Genomic DNA, 20,898 nt, shown 5'->3' on the forward strand with positions numbered 1-20,898 from the left:
CCCACTCATGAAAATGCTTACTAAATGAACATTTGTTTTTACGACAGCAAATAGAGATATGTCTAAATTTACCTCAATTCATGGATGATTTCAGGTTTATGAGGAACTTTACTCCTATTTTTGAGAGTTTCTGTTGTTATTATATGGTAGGCATTTTTAAAGTGTAGTATGGTTTGTAACCAAAGCTTATATTTACTGTCTTTAAATATGAAATTTAGTACCCTCAATGAAAAATGTTTTTTCTTTGGACTTAATTTTTTTTTTCTTTAATTTTTATGACTAGAAATAGCTAACCTCCCAAGAAAAGAGTTTCACACTACTTTTGTAGGCGACTTGAGTTTTATTTAAAATTTTTTTAAATATTTATTTTTGAGAGGGAGGGAGACAGAGCGTGAGCAGGAGAAGGGCAGAGAGAGAGGGAGACACAGAACCCAGAGCAGGCTCCAGGCTCTGAGCTGTCAGCACAGAGCCTGATGTGGGGCTCGAACCCATGAACTGTGAGATCCTGACCTGAGCCGAAGTCGGTTGCTTTAACCGACTGAGCCACCTAGGCGCCCCATAGGTAACTTGAAGTTTAGAACTAATGCACAGATATCTCTGACTTCTGTTTTGGGGAGCTGAAAAAGAATTTATTTCTACCTATATATTTAAATAGGGCTTCTCTTTGGAAACAGATTAAAAATCTGAACAATTAAAATGAAAACATCACTGATTATTTACAGTTAGGTTTCATTTAGTCACCTAACTGTATTGTGCATTTAAAGCTATAATTTAATTTCTAGAGAAACAATTAAGGCATTTTTTAAAATTAACAATAATGCCTGATGTAGTTGGGGATATTGCCTCACTTTTACTCACTATAATTGTTGTTTCTTTCCTGGGATTTGAAAACAGCATTTGTTGTTATATATAACATCAGGTAGTTAAACATACTCTACCAAAATATCAGCTGACTTCTGTGAGGTAAATTTCCTTCATTTTTTATCTTGCTTTCACTGGCTGTTCAGGTCCTTTTGTTTTTAGTATAAACTTGTGCTCATATTTTATAGTCCACCTAACTTCTCAAGTTCATATTGGAGGTGACTTGAATTTGTCCCTTGAGTTTTCCATTAACAAATATTTGTCAGTGTTTTGACAATGGAAATATGTTACAGGAAAAGGCAGATCAAGTACATACATTTGTTCCACTCCTTCTAAAATAGTGACAGCAGCAGCACAGGGGTTCAAAAAATGCAGGAGCTCAGTGAGAGGAAGCGACTCTGGAAAGCCTCTGGGTGATTGTTACTAACCTGCAAGTACTAAGAAGCTTGGCACCCCGAGCTTTAGGGAGAGACACTGAGAAGCAGCCTGATTTTCCCTTCAGAACCTCAGAAAGGCTCGACAATGAGAGCGAGGCTGAAAACAGAAGAATTAAGTGGTAAGTGTGTTTCATGTGTGAGAACTTAGGCCCCAGATGCCTCTCCGCACTCCAGCAAGACTGGAAGTTAATTCCGTGGAGAATGTGGGCTAGGGAACTCTTGAGTGGCGGACACTAAGACACAGAAGGAGGGTGGAAAATGAAATACTAGGTAGTGAGATACCCCCAGCGCACTTCCTCTACTCATCTCCAAAAATTTGGCACTTAGATATATATTCTCCAGCTATTCAATTGGAAAATGCTTTTTTGAAGAAGCTGACCCTTTCCTGCAAAAGCCCTGTGGATACTGATGGTTGAGGTTCTTCCACAGCCTGTGTGTCGACAAGCCCCACTTCCCTACACAGAGCTTTCTTTTTTTTAATGTTTATTTTTATTATTTTTGAGAGAGAAAGAATGAACGGAGAAGGGGCAGAGAGAGGGAGATACTGGATCTGAAGCAAGCTCTGCACGGACAGTGGGCTCTGCGCTGACAAGCAGGGAGCTCCATGTGTGAACTCATGAGCCCTGAGATTATGACTTGAGGAGCCAAAGTCAGATGCTTGACTGACGACTGGACCACCCAGGTGCCCTGACAGAACTTTCTAATTAGCCTTCATGTGCTAATGCTCTGTCTTCAGTGGGAGTAGTGATCAGTGATCATCAGACATTTGAGGAAATTTAAAGACCAAAGCAAGCCTGGAGAAAACAAGAAAATTGACAGCAATAGGCACAGTAAAGGGGAAAGAAGAAAACTATAAAATATTGTCATTAATATTTTCAGAAAGATCAAAGAATATACTGCAATCTGGAAATAAGAACAAGTATTATAAGAAAAGGAACATGTAGGGCATAAAAATGTACTCCTGGAAATTGGAAATTGATACAGACTTGAAAGATTTTAAATGACATTTGGAGATAAAGTTAAGGAAGCCACCGGAGAGTAGAACAAAAATACCAAGAAATGAAAAACAAAAGTGAAAAGGCCATAAAATCAGAGGCTCCGTCCTCAGAATAGAACAATAGGATGTTTTAGAAAAGTAAAATTAAAAACAATGTAGTGAAGAAATGATCAAAGAAATAACTCAAGAAAATTTCCTAGAATTTAAGGACCATGTTTTTCAAATTTGAAAAGATTCATTGAATTTCTAATATATTGAATTAAAAAGAAAAAAATCTATACCGGTGTATTCATGAGACTTCAGAATATTAGGGGAAAAAGAGTTCCTAAATTCCTAAATTCCAGAACTGCCGAAAGAAGAAAATAGGTCATTGAGAATCAAAATGCCCTGTAACATCTCAGCAGGAACCCTGAAGACAGAACAATGGCTTCAAAATTTGGGGGCAAAAGTAATTTGCAATATAGCATGGAAACCAAGACAAACTACGGGCCACCCATGAAGGTATACATTTTCAGTCATGTAAACGTAGCTGCAGAAGCTACGTTTCTTATACTCTGAAGTATGTACTCTTTCGAGATAAAAAAGTAAAAGTAAAGAAGAGGGAGTCCTGGGGTCCAGGAAACAAAGATGGAAGATAAGAGGAAAAGAAAACAATGGGTAAGATAATGCTGATTTGGATACCACAGTGAATGCTATGCAGGAGACCTAGGGATTAATCAATTGATTGTAATGGGAAGGTATAGGAATCAGGGACAGATGCCTGCAGAAAGATAAGAATGGTGGTAGAGTAGATTGTGTTTAAATGTATCAAAAGAAACTTCACTTTTGGTGGAGAGTGAAGGGATCAAATTTATGGAAATGAAGGAGAACTAAGGGTTGAAGGTAAGATGATGATTAATTCTAAAGACAAAAGATTGTACCAAGACATGTAATCTTAGTGTATACTGTGAATAGCAATTATGCAGACATGGTAACTCAACACTGAAGTTTGGTCTAAGGAAATTTTATATAAACGTAAGTTTGCCCTCTGTGACTAGGCATTCTTGTTTTGTCTCTGGCTTCATCCCTCATTACTTTCTACCTCTTAAATTATTCTTTTGTGACTCAATGCACCAGGTACAGTGGAACAATGTACCATGTACATGGACAGTGTACCATGCTGTCTCCTGTCTTTGCTCTTCTCTTTTCTGGCTTACTCAGCTCCTGCATCACAGCCTGGAGGAAGGCTTTTATGAGCTGAATGCCCAACCCCTTCCCAGCATAAGGTGCCCGCTTGGCATTCTGTCTTCCTACTTGCCACTCATTTCTTTGTCTTTTTTTTTTTTTAATGTTTATTTATTTTTGAGAGACGGAGGGAGAGGCAGAGAGAGGGTGTGAGACAGGATCTGAAGTAGGCTCTGCGCTGACAGCAGAGAGCCTGGTGTGGGGCTCAAACTCATGAACCCTGAATCCATGAGGTGGACCGAAGTCAGACGCTTAACCAACTAAGCCACCCAGGCGCCCCTACGTGCTATTCATTTCTAAAGATCTTTATCTTACCTTCTTTGATTCAACCCTTCTTTGAGGAAGATTAGGCCCACTCCTCTGACTTCCCTTGAACTTTATTTATTTACATTTATCTATTTTTGAGAGAGAATGGGAACGCACAAGTGGAGGAGGGGCAGAGGAAGAGAAGGAGAGAAAGAATCCCAGTCAGGCTCCCCACCGTCAGCACAGAACCCAATTTAGGGCTCGATCTAACGGTTTGTGAGATCATGACCGGAGCTGAAATCAGGAATCAGACTCTTATTAAACTATTGACCCACCTAGGAACCCCTACATTTTCTTTATCCACCCCCTACCCCTAAAATCTCCGTATAAAATGGAAGAGTTTTCAAAGAAGATTTTGTTAGGATTTATTTTCTTCCTGGGAGTACTGACTGACAGTTATTTTTATATTCAGCCAAATGTAATGACTCGAATTGATTTTTCTGTTGTGTTTTGACTGTTTTTTGTTTGCATCACTCTTTATAGCATATGAGGACTGTCTCTGTTTTTGAAGATAAGTGAAAAATAGTTCATCAACAAAATGTTAAACAGTGTGGAATAATAGGAATAAGGAGTCATTAAGAATGATTGGAGAATTTTACCTGAACTTTGTTGGCTTATAAAGATATAGATGTTGAACTGGTATTTGGATCTCTAAAACTGTGTCTTGCCTATATAGAACAAATTGAAATCATGAATAATCCTGGATGAGCTATGCTATCTCTGTGTCCTCTTACTGAAAATGATCGCTGTTTGATTAGTATGACAGACAGGAAGAAATGAGGTTGAAGTGAGAAGAGCATCTTTTTATAAACTATCTGGGAAGCAGTCTGGGGGTGATGTATGTTATAAAATGGTAGAAAGCTTTATTTAACCTTCATTTAAACAGAATTGCATTGCTTAAAGAAGTCCTGTGTAGCTTAACAATTAAGCATTTTTTACTTACAATAACCTTGGGGAGATGTATTTATGATTTAGACAAGTCGGATGAATTGAGTATAGTTGCTTAAAGGGGACATTTGCCACTTTGTAGGTTGTAACCATTTACTGTCAAGATCGGTTGTATAGTTTGTCCACCATCAGTCCTCTGAAGGAGGTGTACCGAAAACACAGAGTGCATCACCAGTGGGGTCTCGTTTGCTGCTTCCTGTCCTTTGCTCTGGGTAATGCAGAGTAAGGTAATCCTGTGGCAACAGGTAGTTAAATATTAAAATGTTAGATCTCATCCATGGGTTAAAACGCTTCTCACTGTACCTGTAAGGTTTTATGATTTTCTATTTTTAGAGGCCATTTAGTAGATCACAATAAAATTTGAATTCAAGAGTTTGGGGTTCATTAAAGATGATTTTGGAACATATTTTTCTTTCTAAAACCATAACGATGATTTTAGGACATATTTAGAATAGAAAAGTATGGGTTATGTCAGGCTCAAAGAGAGAGCTCTTGATCTGTTTGCCCTGTACATGTGTTGAACTGTACTAATTTAGCTTATGGCACAGCTATAGAAAAAGAATCTCTCTCAATAAAAAATAGTCACATATGAGACCCTAAGTTCCTCGGTAGCTTTTGTTTTGTACTAGTCAGTGACACAAAGTTTCATTTTGAAACCTTTCCAAAAGGTTCATAGAATATCAGTGAGTGCTGACTCTTAAGGCTGATTTTCAAAAGGTAGAGATTTGAAAAAAAAATTCCTGGGGGGCAGGGAGGGAGGCGAGTTAGGTGGGATGGTTCTCTTTACTTGTTCCAGAATGTTGTCCCCTGATATGTGTTCAGTTGAGAACTGAGCTGGCAGGAAAACTCGTACTTTTATTCTTACTCTGTGAGAAAATGCCCACAGTGAATATTCTTCTCCCTCTTCTGAGAATCAGCACTCAGCAACTTTTTGCCTGGGAAGATGTGAACTTCCTAGATAATGTTTACTTCTTAAAATTCCAATCATCTTTTGGTGGTGTTATCCAAGGTTTTTTTGTTTGTTTGTTTTGTTTTTTGTTAAGGACTGTGATCTCTCCCATGCTTTGGTTTCTTTCTCTCTCTCCTTTCTCCCTTCCTCTCTCTTTCTTTCTTCTGTTCTGTTTCTTTTGCCCTTTCCTTTCCTTTCTGTCCCCTTCCTTCCTTCCTTCCTTCCTTTTTTCTTTTCTTTTCTTTCTTCCCTCCTTTTCTTCCTTCCTTCCCTCCTTCCCTTCCCTTTTCTTTCTTCCTCCCTCCCTCTTTTCCTTCTTTCTTCCTCTTTCTGTTTCTCTCTCTCCCCCTTCCTTCCTTCCCTTCCCTTCCCTTNCTTTCTTTCCTTCTTCTTTCCCTCTTTCTTTCCTTTTCTCTCCCCCCTCCCCCCTTCTCTCTTTCTCTCCCCTCTTCTTTCTCTCTCTCTCTCCCTTCTCTCTCTCTCAGCACTATACTATACCCGACACAGAAGGGAAGCTTAGCTCAGATCTTATCTGAAACACCTGAAATAGGAGGTGTACAGGGTTTAAATAATCAGGACTTTCTATTTGATGAATCTAATCCCCTCTTGTTTGTTTTCCTATCTTTTCTGTTGACTAAAAAATAGAATAAGTAAATAGTCGAGAATATGCAAATCTCCCAAACAGAAGAATTCCAAATAATTTATGCGGATATTCCCTCCTGTAGAAGGTGGAGCATAACTCTCTACCCCTCAGGTTGTGGGCTGCATATAATCACTCCTTCCAAACAGGCCTGTAGAGTGGTGGTAAGGGAGGTCACTTCATAATGGAGAAACCTGACCAAAGCTGCCTCAGTCCGTGAGCAAGGTTAGCATAAACAATGTTCTTCTAGCCAATAGCATGGACTCTTCGTATGATATGGTGAGAGTGACACATATCTCTGTGGTCTCCCTAACCAAGACCTAGAATTCCCGCTTAATGATGAAAAAAATATCCAACAGATCCCAATTGAGACACAGCCTACAGAATATCAAAATGCAGTACTCCTCAAAGCAGCTATCAAGGTCATTATTGCAGGTTGAATTGTGTTCCCCAGAAGATAGGCTCCAGTCCTACTAACCTGTACCTATGACCGTGACCTCTTTTGGAGAGGGTCTTGGCCGTTGATGGATCCAGATGAGGTCATACTGGATTAGGGTAGACTCCAATCCACCGACTGGTGTCCTTATGAGAAGAAAGAAATTTGAACACAGACACCCAGGGGAGTCCAGATGAAGACAGAGTAGAGTTTTGAGTGATGCATCTACAAGCCAAGGAAAACCAGAGATTACCAGTCAGATAACTGTCAGAAATTAGGGGAGACGAAGGATTCCTCCTCTGTACCTTTCAGAGAGAGCTTAGCTCTACCGACACCTTCATTTTGGACTTCTAGCCTCCAGAACTGTGAGAGAATAAGTTTCTATTGTGTTAAAGCTACCCAGTTTGTGATACTTTGTTATGGAAGCCCTGGAAAACGAATATAGTCAAAAGCAAAGGAGAGTACTTGACATGGTTACAGTGTAGAGGAGCCTAATGAGATATGAGGACTCAATGTCACGTGGTATTGTGTGGTATTGTGGCTAGGAGCCTGGAACAGAAAAACAAAACAAAGCAAAAAAAATAAAAAACAAAAAACCCCAAAACCCAACAGCTTTAGGTGAACAGAAGAAGGAACTTTGAGTAAAGTATTGATTTTAGTTAACAATAAAATTTTGAGGGGCGCCTGGGTGGCTTAGTTGGTTAAGCTTCCGACTTTCGCTTAGGTCACGATCTCACGGTTCGTGGGTTTGAGCCCCGCGTCGGGCTCTGTGCTGACTGCCAGCTCAGAGCCTGGAGCCTGTTTCAGAGTCTGTGACTCCCTCTCTCTCTGACCCTCCCCTACTCATGCTGTCTCTCTCCTAGAAATAAATAAAACATTTAAAAAAAAAATAAAAAAAAATAAAATTTTGATATCGGTTCATTAATTGTGACAAATACATCATGCTAACTGAGATGTTAATGATAAAATAGGGTGTGGGGTATGCCAGAAATTTCTGTACTATTTTTCATAGATTTTCTATAAATATAGATAAGGTGGTTCAAAAAAAGTTGATCACAAAAACATTTTAAAAACCTGAATTCAGCTGCAGTTTTAATGAGACCTCTACTGCATGTGATGGAGTAAATGACAGTCTTTTTAAGGGTGGTAGCAGAGGTGATGAGGCACCGAGGCCTACTTTCTCTGATTAATTATGTCGCAGGGTAATTGAATCAGAAACTTCCACTAATAAAGTATATACTTCTTTAAAAGTCAGTTTCTTGTAGCAATCATTATGTAAGGCTGTTAGTGCATTGTTAATTGTGGAAATAATACAGTTTGGGGGGGGTAAACATTTTGATGAGAGGTTTTATTCAAGGCTGTATAGACAAGGTATATATAAAGGAAGAAAACCCCTGTCAGTTGGTTGAGTGTCCACTTCTGCTCAGGTCCTGCTCTCAGGGTTCTTGAGTTTCAGCCTCTCCGGCCCCCCCAACACCCTGTCTGCTTTGGATATAATGTTTCCCTCTCCCTTTGCCCCTCCCCTGCCCACACTCTCTTTTAAAAATAAACACTGAAAAAAATTTTTAAGAAGGAAAACCATATCATACATAAGTACGTGGAGATGTCAGTTAAAATTCCTCATGTCACTTGTGAAATGTAATGGACACTTTGTTGAGAAATAGTTCAAGATCCAACCCAACTGCCATTTCTCCTAAAACCCAACCCAAGGGTATGGTTCAGTGGACAATAAAGAAAGGTTAAGATAGTTTCTTCTCTCTCTGAATTTTATTCCCTTTCCTATCAGATTTTTATTTTTGTTGGAGGATTCCAGCTCACTTGGAGGCTTACCTTTCACGCCCACCCCAGTTTAATATGTATTTAATTATAATGGAGGAAATACAACTGATGCAGGTAAATTTATAGGTATCACATGCTATTTACATGTGAATGAAGCACTCAGAAGACCCTCTTTTATACACTTGACCTTGAACAATGTGGGAGTAAGGGGTACCAACTGCCCCCAGTCAAAAATTATTATATAACTTTGGACTTCCTCCAAACTTATCTATTAATAGCTAACTGGTGACTGGAAGAGACATGAATTTAACTAAATTGAAATCAAAGTAGAGATACTTCACGATACTCTGTCAAACATAAATAAACAAAAAAAGTCTGTGACATTTTCTGAGAGAACAAGTTATTTCAAGGACAGCTCAGTATACAGAGAGCTTCTAGTTCGGTAACCAGATTAGGTAGGTGGTATTCTGACATTGAGTCATGACTACATACTCATTCAGCAATTTGAAAACTGATATTGTATGCTAGCAAGAATAAAAGGAAAGGGAATCTAAATATTTATTTATTTATTTACGTTTGGGATCTTAACACTTTCTAATACCGAATTTAACTTTCTGGTTTTGCCATATTATAGATAGCTTCATTTATTCTGCTTATGGTGTTTTTCATAGACTCCAAGTGCTCTGAAATCTTCAGTATTTAACATTTTTTTGGTGTGCTTAACTTAGATCTTAAATTTACCACTTTTATCTTAATACGTGCTGAAGAATGTTATTTTCTGTAGAAAAGAAGAAAATTTTAACAACTATGGCTTATAAAAAGTGTTTTTAAAGTAACGTGAAGCTCTACTTTCACATCTGTGGAAGCTATTATGACAGTTTTAGTGTACCTTTTAGTAGAATTAAGTAGTTAATTTCATAGAGTTAACTGAATGTATGACACCTTGAAGTGATAAAGAAAATGTTTGTCTCCTTAGTTTTAACTTTTCTTTAACAGCTAATAAAAAGGAAAACACCTATTTTTTTTTTTAAGTAAGACTTGATGATTCTTCTCAGTTATAAACATGATCTACATAGCTATAATTTGGATATGTCTTCTAGAAGCCGAAAGGAAAACCAAGCACTTGTCATGGTTTCCTTTGCAAGGTGCTCACTCTAATTGCTATACTTAAGTATTTGAAAACTCCGTATTGCTGCATGAGCATCTGTGACAAGTGACACTGTGATTGCCAAAGAGGAAAAGTTTCTATATTTAAAAATTCAGTTTAGCAAATTGACATTTTCTATTCCCGTTTCTGTCTCTTATTCTGACAGATCACTGTTTTAAAACAAAACACAAACCACACATTTATTTGACTGTCATGAAGAATTAAACATGAAAAGGATGAGATGCTGTGGTTATCACTTTTCATTAAAACCAGCTGTTGTGATTTTAAAATGCAAACCAGATCAAAATCAGTACAAACCCTGGGGGTTTAATTTATATACTAAATGAACCAGCTTGTTTTGAAAGAGTACTTAAAAGAAAAAAAACCAAAAAACTTTAGAAGAAACTTGCACATCCATCATGTGATTTTTTTTACTAGCCCCATGAGGTAAAAAGATCCAAGAATTTTTTCTAATTTGCTGATGAGAGAAATTGAGACAGAGGCTTAATTGACGTGTATAGTGTAGTCAGTGCGAGAATGGAGTTCCAGGCTTCTAACTGTGAGCGAATGTGTCTGGCCGGGGGCTCTAGATCCAGAATGTTACTCCAGGCCTCTGTCCTGGCCCACATTCTAGAATGTACCAGTGATATGCTCTGCTTGGATCCTATAGGTTTATGAGAACCAATTGTGAAGTACTTAGGAATTGTGTAAGCTGCTAGCTTGAGATGAACCATAGTGGAAATATTTATACCGTGGAAATCAGTAAAGCAGTACAAATCAGGATTTAATTTTTCCCCAGAGAGCTGTTTGACCTGTCCATTATGGATTGTATCCAAATATAAATTGGAAGAGAACAAACAAGAACAACAACAATAAAAACAGAATACAACAACATAATATAAATGTAATGTGATTTTTTAAATGTGGTGCTTATCTAGGGGAGAAGTCAGGATTTCTTTGTTTCTTATTTTAGAGATTTGCTTCAAAGCTGTGAATAAATATGGGTAGGACTATTGGGAAAGCTTGAATTAAACTTGAGTGTTTTGAGGAGCTCTGTAAATCCTTAACAATTCTTCAAGAACTAGAGCAAGTCTCAGCTCTTCCAAAAATTATGGTAGTCACCCTGGCCTTTCCATTTAAAATAAGATTTTCAGTAGATTTAAAATAGAGCCATAGACGTTGGGACTTATTTGCTATGTGTTTCATATGAATTAATTTTGTATCCTTAGGAATGTAATACAGCCTTTCAAAAGTGGGACCTGGACTTTCCTTCATTTTTTTTTCTTTCTTTGAATAAATAGTTAAATAACACTTATTCTCGGCCTGGTATTGTTCCTGCTGCGTGAGAAACAGCAGTCATTGAACAAGTCTCTGCCTTTATGGAGCTTATAGTCTAGCGAAGAGTCAGTAATTAAACAAATGAAAAACTATAACTGCTACGTACGTTGAAAAGTTGTTTATAGTCTGAGAATGTCTGATAGTGGGGACTTGTCTCTGGAAGGGAGGTCAGTTAAAGTTTCCCTGAGGACATTGTGATTGAACTGAGATCTGAAGAACGAGAAAGAATTAATTTGAAGTTACCGGTCTTGAATATAATTTCTTTATGTAGGCTTTGTATGGCTTCCTCATCTGTATTAAGTTCTCTTTTATTTTTATTTTTTTTAATATTTTTTATTTATTTCTAGGAGAGAGAGAGAGACAGCATNCATTTTTTAGTTTTATATTTATTCACTGAGTGACTGTTTTTTCCCACTAGACTGTTGGCCTAGAGCTGGGACTGTGTTTTGTTCACCTTGGTAACATCAGTCCTATTAACCTGATACATAATAGTCACTCAGTAGTTATTAATTCTTCTGCCTCCTTTGCCATTGTCTTATAATAAAGCTGGGATGTGCCTTACCTACCTCTCGGTTATTGAGAAGACACAGTAATATAATGTATACAACAGTCAGAAAAATGAAATAAGATCCAAAGTGGTGTAGTGTCAAAGAACCTCGGAAGGGCCAAGTGTTTGGAAGTGAATAGAAATAAATCAGGTGTAGCAGTGTTGTCTACAAGAACAAACAAAGAAAAGGCCATTGGATTTAGCAATAAGGAAGTTTTACTTATTCATCTTCTTTGAGGGAATTTGTTCAATTTGTGAAACATATTAAAAATGTTTTCTGAAGGTAAATATCATCTCTTTAAAAATTGTTTTCTCATGAAAAGTGAAAGGAATGTGTAAGTGGATACCTTCTTGGAGAAACAAAGGTGTGTCCAAGTGTGTATGTATAGATGTTTGTCAAATGTGCTTTGAAGGAAGGGAGAAAAAAGAAAGAGGTAGGAAAAAGTCTGAGGGAAATTGACACACTATTAAATGGTTATCTTTATTTTTTAATTTTTTTGCCTTTTTTTTTTTTTTTTACAAATAGTTTATTGTCAAGTTGGTTTCNTTGCTGAGTATCGTTTCAGGTGTCTGTTAGCCATGTGGATGTTTAAATGGTTATCTTTAAATAATAGGGCTCTGCATGGTACGTTTCCCATTGTGCTTTTCTGTATTTTATACTTCCCTGTATTTCTCAACTTTTTAAATTTAATGAACCTGTATTACTTTCACAATGAAACAATACACGAAGTGACATTTAAAACTTCTTAAAACTGACTTTTGTTTATGAGTTTGAGCAGAATGTGCAATTAGGCCTATATATGTAGAGAATTCGGAATTTTAGATTTTTTTCTTTTACTCACCTAAATTTGCTTATAATTCTAGTACGTTAATGCTAAATGCCAGTTGAATCTTTGTTTTTGTGTCCATCTGTTCTTCTGGTGCCTGAGCTCTTTGAGGGTGAAGATCTGTATCTTTGTATTTTTGCCATCATCCAGGTACTGACATGAAATTGTTGAATGAATAACTTGAAAGTGAAATGTCTTGACCTTTTGATTACCTTTAATCTATGTACCTTTCTTTTTTCAGAACATAGGAGTGAAAGCCACAATGAATGGTCATATTTCTAATCACCCCAGTGGCTTTGGAGTGTATCCATCTCAAATGAAGTAAGTTGGAAGGTTTATATTTAATTTGTTGGAGTTCTTTTTCGATTTGATTTGGTGTTTTCATAGTTTCATATTTCTAGTGAAAGGACTAACTCCACTTATTTATGTAGTTTATTCCTCATTAATATTTAATTTCTAATACTAAGGTATGATAGTATTAAAAGTTTACTGTATCTGGTAAGAAAAAAGGTGGTAAAGTAATATCACCCCTCAGTGATGGTGATCTAATAGAAGACATTTTGTTCTAGTTATTTTATGTGTTATAGCTTTCCTTAGTTAAAGAAATACTTCAGAGTTTTCAGTTTCTCTGGAGCATTCTATTACTTTTATTTATAAAATATGGGCATTTGAGGAGAATTAAACGTCTCTTAGTCCAATCTGTCAAGGTACGTATTCCTGTGTAAAACAAATAAAAAGACCAGACAAGCAAACAAATTATCCCTGTGGCTTCAGTATAATTTGAAGTCACAACCCTGACCTAAGTTGCCATCTCCTTATACATCATGGTTAATATTGTTATTATTTTCTACTGGCCATTGTGGCATATGGTCATTTTTCAGAATTCACAGGTTATTCACATCATAAGGAGTTCAGTTTCATCTTTTGTCTCTATAGTTATTCGCAAATCTCCTTATAATTGGTCAGTAAGAGACACCAGGGGAGTATTGTCAGGTGCCGCGTTTACCTTGTCCAGCAATTACACAGGCCAGAGAGTTTGACCACACTCCCGATCTTCCTCCCTTTTCTTACAATAAATATCCATTTAATCATGAATTTATAACGTTTTCCTCTGTTAAGGAACTCTTATTTTGTCCCTTTATTCTGTCTTTCTATTCTAGCTTTACTTAGGGCCATTTTTTCCTACCATAATTTTTGCAGCATCCTCTGCGTGGTTACCTTGCCACTAGGTCTGGGATTATTTCCTTTAGAAAAGTTTTTGATCTTGTCACTTCCCTGTAATAGTATACGTACTCCATCTAGAGAATAAAAACTTAATTCTTAGGCCCTGTATGTGCCTTCTCTATGTCTGAAGCCATTCCTCTCTTCTAGGCATACCACCACTAGATGCATTTTTCCCTCGGACACTGGGTTTGTCTTTGAGCCACTTCCACATGCCTTTTCTGCACTTAACTCCCCCTCCCCTCCCCCCCCGNGTCACGTGTTTTTGGACATCCTGATGAAGTCTATTAGTGTTACCAAATGTTACATTCTGTTGTAACTGGTTTACTTACTTGTTTTATTAGCAGAACCCTGCCCCTGCCGTAATCCTTATTCTTTTAGATTTTAGGATTTAATAAATGTTTACTAAACGAATTTTAAAATTTCAAGTAACATGTTTACTTCACCTAGCATATTAGTAACACGAGGCTAGCCATAGGGTAAAGCTGGTCAAATTTAATGATGAAGTGGTATTTTGTATTTTAAGTTTTTATGAAAAGAATGTCTATTCCATTCTAGCCTGAGTCGTTCAATACTTTTTATAACTGGATCACTGCTCATAACTCGATTTAGTATGGCAAACTTCAACCCTTCTAAGATAGTTTCAACCTTATTGAATCTTCTTGGCTAAGCTTCTGGCTTGCAGTTTGAGAGGCGGCTATGATTTGTATCTGCCTCTGTCTACACCAGGGTAGTGACATTTATGTTCTATTTCTGGACCAGAGCAGGATCTGGCTCATTTTGACAAGCCTAGGTATCATTAACTCAGTATGTTTTTAAATACATCATGGTGATTATGGTACCTTGGAATTTTTATTTGTCATTTTGAATTTTTATTGCTTACTTTGGACTTTAACCCTGCACCATGACCATCTTTTATCACAGTGGCTACGGATCATCACCCACCTTTTCCCAAATGGACAAAGAACACAGCTCAAGAACAAGTGCAAAGGCCCTCTATGGTACGTTTGTTTATTTGATGAGGTATAATTCTGTTTCCAACTGCATTTCACAAACCAGGTTTTCAGAGTTGTAATTTGAATCCATGCCTCATTTATATTAATTGGAGTGAAGTAGTGAGAGATAAGGATTGTTGAAAAAAGAATTTTTATGAAAGCTACTAGAGCTGTGACTTCTGCTTACTATCGTAGAATTTTAGAGCCACAGGTGAAATGTATCACAGTGTTTTCTAAGGAGTCTTTTATAGGCATTAGTGTCTTAGGTGGATTTTCCTGTCCAATTATTTGTCATATGATTGTTGACCCTTATGACTGATCCATTGGATTGCTGGCTGACAGTTGACAGGACTTCTTCCTTATAGCTCGTGAACCTTTGCGTAGCGTTACAGTATGAGTGACAGTCTTTACATCCTTTCTTCCTGCAATACAAAACCAGCAGGCTTTCTTCCTGATTCTTCTTTAACTTCCCTTGTCCTCTCTAAATTGTCTCATATGTAAATAATATGTTTTTTAACTTAGGTATAAAACAGAAGTCATTACTAAGAAGAAATTGAGGACTGCTGACATATACTACAAATGTTTGGGAATGCAGTGTTTTCACAGGGCCTGCATGGGCTCTTATTTTGGCACAACAACAAAGAATAAAAACCGTATTATGGGTAAAAGACTCAGAATAGTGTTGTGGTTAAGAACAAAGACTCTGGAACTAGACTTCCTGGGTTCACATCCAGTTCTGTCATTTATTAGCTCAGTGAACTTGGACTAATTACCTTACCGGTCTGTACCTCATTTTGCTTATCTGTATAATGGGGGCTATGTCATAGGGTTGGTATGACAATTAAATGAGTTAGTACATGTAGAATGCGTATGGCAGTGCCTGGCAAACAGAAAGTAGTGTATATATTTGTTAATATTGTTGACAATATCATTATTATCTACTATAGGAACTAACACCCATTTATAAATTTGGAATTCTCTCTTTTTTTTAACATTATCTAGATCTACAGTGTTTTGACGATGTTAAAAATGAACAGTTCTAAGGTTTTGTGACTCTTTTTCTGCCTGTATATTGAATGACTAGGTTTTAGGATGCAGATTATACATTCATAAGATGGATTTTATACCACACATGGATATATTTTCTTATGGCCTTGTCAGTCTGATTAATGTCAGTTTCAGTTTCCTGCACTACTATATTATGACACCCTTACCATGTCCCAGTAATTGTGAATAGTAGATCCAGAGAATATATTCAACAAATACTTATTTTATAATTAATATGTGCTCAGAACAGAGCTAGTAATAATATGGTTCTTGACTTTAAGGGACTTGCAGTCTAGAGAATGACTTGAAGGAACTGAAAAAGAAGATTTTTTGTCTTTTTGATTTTTGCGAAAACAAAATAATTCCTTCAGTCTTTCATTTCTAGGTAGATATTTATTAAGTACTTCTGTGAGCTAGGCCAAGGTCTCCAAAGTGTCTGTTTCCATGACCATTCAGTCATTCCAAAGATGATTAAGACACTTATTCATCCATCCTCCATATTGCTATGACAGTTACCCAAGACGACAGATCTATTTTTCCTCTGACTAAAAAACTTCAGTGACCAGTCATTCCCTGTAAACAATGTTTTACATTGTTTATAAAAAAATAATAATTATGCATTATTTTGGTGAGGCAGGTTAGTAAATGCATCATTATAATAAAGAGCTAAATAAGCTTGGGTGACAGTGTGTGAGGTGCAGTGCGGTGGTCAGTTCTTCTACATGGGTAGGGGTGGGGGTGGTAGTCAGAAGGGATTTCATAGAAGACTTGAGCCTTGAGCTGAAATCTGAAATGTAAGTAGTGTGCTCCAGGCATTTGGGAGGCTGGCAAGTACGGTAAATAGCAGTAAGAACCCTTTATAAACTCGACTGTGAGTTCTGTGAAGCCATATCTGCCTTGTTTGCTTCAGGATTCCCTAAGCATAAGCACAGTGACTGATGTATAATTTACGCCCAGCAAAATACTGGCAGAATGAATATAATGAACGTATGAAGTGTGAACAGTTTGGCCGTACCTGGAGGGTGGAAGGTGGTACACTGGGAAATAAGATTCGAAAAATAAACATGGAACAGTAGAAACAATCATACTAAGGAATTTGAACATTGTTTACAGGGAATGACTGGTCACTGAAGTTTTTTAGTCAGAGGAAAAATAGATCTGTCGTCTTGGGTCACTGTCATAGCAATATGGAGGATGGATATGATGAGTATGGATGGAGATAGGTTAAGTCAGACATCTAAACAGTAGCCTTGAGACTTTTGTTAAGGAGAAAGAGTATTATTGATCATCTCACAAATACTGTAGACCCGAAAGTCTGTTCTCAGAGAGCTAAGCAAAGGGATAAGGGATAAAAAAGTAGAATTCACCTCAAATTTGAATGTTTATTTTATGTTAGGAGCATCTTCATATGCTTCATAAAAACATAGATCCAGGATTGAAAATCTTCAGCATTTAATCAGTGAATTTCTGTTTTACCCTTTTGCACGTATAGAGCAGGCCAAGGCCCCTTTCTAAGGTGAGGGGATTTGTCAGTCACATCACTTTAAGAATTTTGATTGTGAGAAAATGTGACAACTTTGTGTCATGTGACAAAAAGGAACAGTGTATAGGTAAAACAAAGGGCATAAATAAAGAGAGGGAAGGAATGGAGGAAATCCAAGAGACAAGGAAGAAAGAAGACTTAGCAAATGTGTTTGGCTTAGAAGTAAGCAGCTTTTAAGTTCCTTGAAGTTACAGATTATGTTTCATTCCTCTTTGTATCTAATCCTCACCCCTCCCTCCCGAAAGGGGCTCTCAGTCCAATGTCCATGGAATGAACGGAATGAATGACAGGGAAGAAGTATGTTCAGATTTTGAACGAACTTTTTCAGTAAGTTGGAGTTACAACTGCAATTGGTTAACATTGAGTGGTTAGCCTCCCAGTTTCAAGTTTTAACTTTTTTTATTTTTTAACAGGAGGTTGGTAAAGGAGAGGTTTGTAATGTAGCTTATCACGATATATGCATTTTCTTAAACATTTTTCTTTTCACAATGGTTACCTCAGTTGAATAAATCTTTCAAGAGTTAATTTCTTTCCTGGATGGTGCACGAACTTTTTTGGGATATGACGATACTATTTAGCGCACTGGAACATGAGGGTGACTGTAATGGCCATTGTTTTTTATACACCGGCCACAGGTTAGATACTGGCACCTGGAGTTTCAGGCAGCTTGTCCTTTTCATGAGAACACTTTTCAGGTCTGACACTGTATGTGCCCCCTAGTCTGATTCAGTAATTCAGTAACTTTCGCCTCAGAGAGGCAGCATGGGTTTTGGAGACCAAGCCATTTGGGGCCGAATCATGTCACTTCTACCAAAGCACTGCCATTTTGAACAAATGATTTTACGTGTTGGCCTCAGTTTCTTCATCTATAAAACAGAAATGAATATAATGTGGTAAGTTTATATGAGAAAAACAGAAGTAATGAGTCTGTTATGGCTTTGAGGGGAACTATAGGAGAGTTATTTTTTGTCCTGGGTCCTCAGATTAATCAAGGCCCTCATTTTGATATTTTGATGTTACCTCCAAATGATGTCATACGTCCAATGTGTGAATTACAGGGAAACTTGGACAGGATCGAGTGGTAATCTTCAAAATATTTCTTAAGCTTACATTCTAGATATTACCAAAGATAGTTTTTTTAAATAAATCTTATAAATGTGTTGTGGCCTATAGAATTATGTTGATAAATTTTGCTTCTTTTAGATATGTGTACATTTATTCAACGAAAGCAGTTAAAATACACTGCACTTTAATACCCCTGTTTTGCCATTTCCTCATTATGATACAAGAAATTTCAGAGCCAGCATGTGAGAAGCTCTACATCACCAAAGTCCTTGACAACATAAATAAACAGAAAATAAATACTAATTTCATCCTCTTCCACATACCGCACGACGGTAACATTTCATTTGGCTACTGTTATCAGGGAATTGAAAATTTTAAATATATGTGTATGTTTGCAGTTAGCCTGGTTGTCAAAATCTTTAAGCACTAAAGTTTAATATCATTTTTAAGGGAAGTACTTATAAAATATGTTAAACGTTCCCTTCCATCAGGGTGTGGTGCCTGTAATCTGTCGTCAGTGACTCAGAGGGTCATCAGTTCACACTAGCTTGTGTACCCTGGTGTGTTAGAGGCTGTATCCTTTACCTTTACACCAAATCATTCAAAATCATTTCCCTTTTGAATATCTGTGGCTGCTTTTTCTATGCGGCTGTGTCCCAGGCCTGTCCCTTTCCCCTGTTGTTAACGTGCCTTCTTCTGACAATTCTTCTGATATGTATGGGCTGAGCAGCCAAACAGAAAATTTTTAGTAGAGTAAGTAGGTTCTGAGTGGGGAACCGAGAATCCTGTAAAGTCTATATATTAAAAGGTGCAAGTTTCGATGTGTAAATGTTGTGACATCGATCTGTCCTTCAGAGGACTTCTTTAAATGTGGGCTCTGCTATGTTCTGAATAGCGGAACTTCCGAGAAAAGTAACTTCCCTTTAAATGAGATATTGCCGAATTTGTAATACAGCCATTTATAATAATCAGCTGTTTAAAGTCATCCTCTGTCCAGAAAAACTCAAGTTTCACAGAATCATCAGTTAGCAGTATTTCGTTGTCATCACCAACATTTATAGTAATTTTGAGATTTATATTGTTGGGGGTCCAAGCAGTACTGGGTAAACATGGTAGACGGGCACCTTCTCAAGTCTGATTCTAGCCTTAAGTGTGAACTGTTTTGCGAAGCTAGCAAGGAGGAAAATATATTTGGGGTTTTTCCTATTTTTCCTTTTTCTTCTCAAGGAAGTACTGGTAAGAATTGAATGTAAGTAATCTATAAAAGGTACAGGTTCGTGTAATTGACTTTAACTTTTCTGTATCTTTACACAGTGCTTGGCTTCTCTTCCTCATAGCAAGATTTCTAATATAGCACTTGTCTTAATAGATACAGACCCCACATAGTTTACTTTTTGTACCGATCATTTCTGCTCTTCCTGTCCTTTTCTATCCTTTGATCTTGTTTGGGAGTTACTCTCTTTGTGTACCTGTCGTAATTGAAGCCCAAGCAATTTCTTACACATTTGGGTGGCATTCACGAATTAAAGCCCATTTCTCTTTTCTCCACATGCATCACTTACGGCATGTATTTTACTTGGAGAGAACATGGAAATCTTCTTTTTTTAAGAACAATTTTGTTTTAATTCTTACAAAGTACATGGTGCATGATTATATATTATCGGGAAGTTGGGCAATGTGAGAGTCAAAATTCAGCTTTGTAGAGTATGCTATTGCTTCACCTTAATCTGAAAATTTTAAAGCTTCTTTTCTCCTCATGAGACAAATCAGTAAAATTAATTCTTAAATAATGCAGTTTTGTAAAAATGACTTTGTTTTTAATTAATGTTTTAAAATGTTTATTTTTGAGAGAAAGAGACAGAATGCAAGTGGGGAAGGGGCAGAGAGAGAGGGAGACACAGAATCCGAAGCAGGCTCCAGGCTCTGAGCTGTCAACACAGAGCCCGTTGTAGGGCTCGAACTCACAAACCGTGAGATCATGACCTGAGCGGAGGTTGGATGCTTAACCGAGTGAGCCACCCAGGTGCCCCAACCTTGTTTGTTTTTAAAACAGTATGTTGGTTTGGATTACTGATGTGTCAGACTGATTGTGACCACCTAGATCATGAGAGCCTGTACTTCTCATTCAGTGTTCCTCACTGCTTCCCATGTAGTGCCTCACCTCTTTGGAAATTATGCACTGAAATACCGGGAAAAGAATTCTCCTTTACTGTGGTTGAAAGTGTTAAGTAATATGAGCAGTAATCCATTGTTTTATTTAGAGAGAGAAATAAGTCCTCAGCAGCTGCTTTAATGTAACATTTTTATTCCCTTTTTAATTATGAAATCCTTACTTTCTAAGCTACATTTCATTTTCTGAAAAAAAGAAAATAAAATTTTCTGATTATTAGCTCTTATAAATCTTGCTGTGTACATAAACAGCAATATAGACAAAAGGGAATTACATTTAAATATTCAGACCTGCATGTTGTAATCGTTGCCATTGTACTAATTCAGAGTTAAATGAAACCTACCTTTTGTTTTTTTTAAAATTAAGACTTATAGGTTTAAGCTCATAGCAAAAGTGAATGGAAGATACAGAGATTTCCTAT

At 37.1% G+C, this 20,898-nt stretch overlaps 1 protein-coding gene across 2 annotated transcripts in view; it reads left to right on the forward strand.

Annotated features, from left to right (window-relative positions):
• EPS8 (EGFR pathway substrate 8, signaling adaptor) overlaps window positions 1-20,898 on the forward strand; it is a 125,073-nt gene that overhangs the window by 45,813 nt on the left and 58,362 nt on the right. For both annotated transcript variants that reach the window (XM_077756424.1, XM_077756425.1), the window contains exons 2-3: window positions 12,678-12,757; window positions 14,582-14,658. In XM_077756424.1, coding sequence (XP_077612550.1) covers window positions 12,699-12,757; window positions 14,582-14,658 — 136 coding nt within the window. In that variant the 5' untranslated portion in view covers window positions 12,678-12,698. The remainder of the gene's footprint in view (window positions 1-12,677; window positions 12,758-14,581; window positions 14,659-20,898) is intronic.

The sequence above is a fragment of the Crocuta crocuta genome, unplaced genomic scaffold (genome assembly GCF_008692635.1).
Source record: "Crocuta crocuta isolate KB4526 unplaced genomic scaffold, BGI_CrCroc_1.0 scaffold262, whole genome shotgun sequence".
Classification (NCBI taxonomy): Eukaryota; Metazoa; Chordata; class Mammalia; order Carnivora; family Hyaenidae; genus Crocuta; species Crocuta crocuta.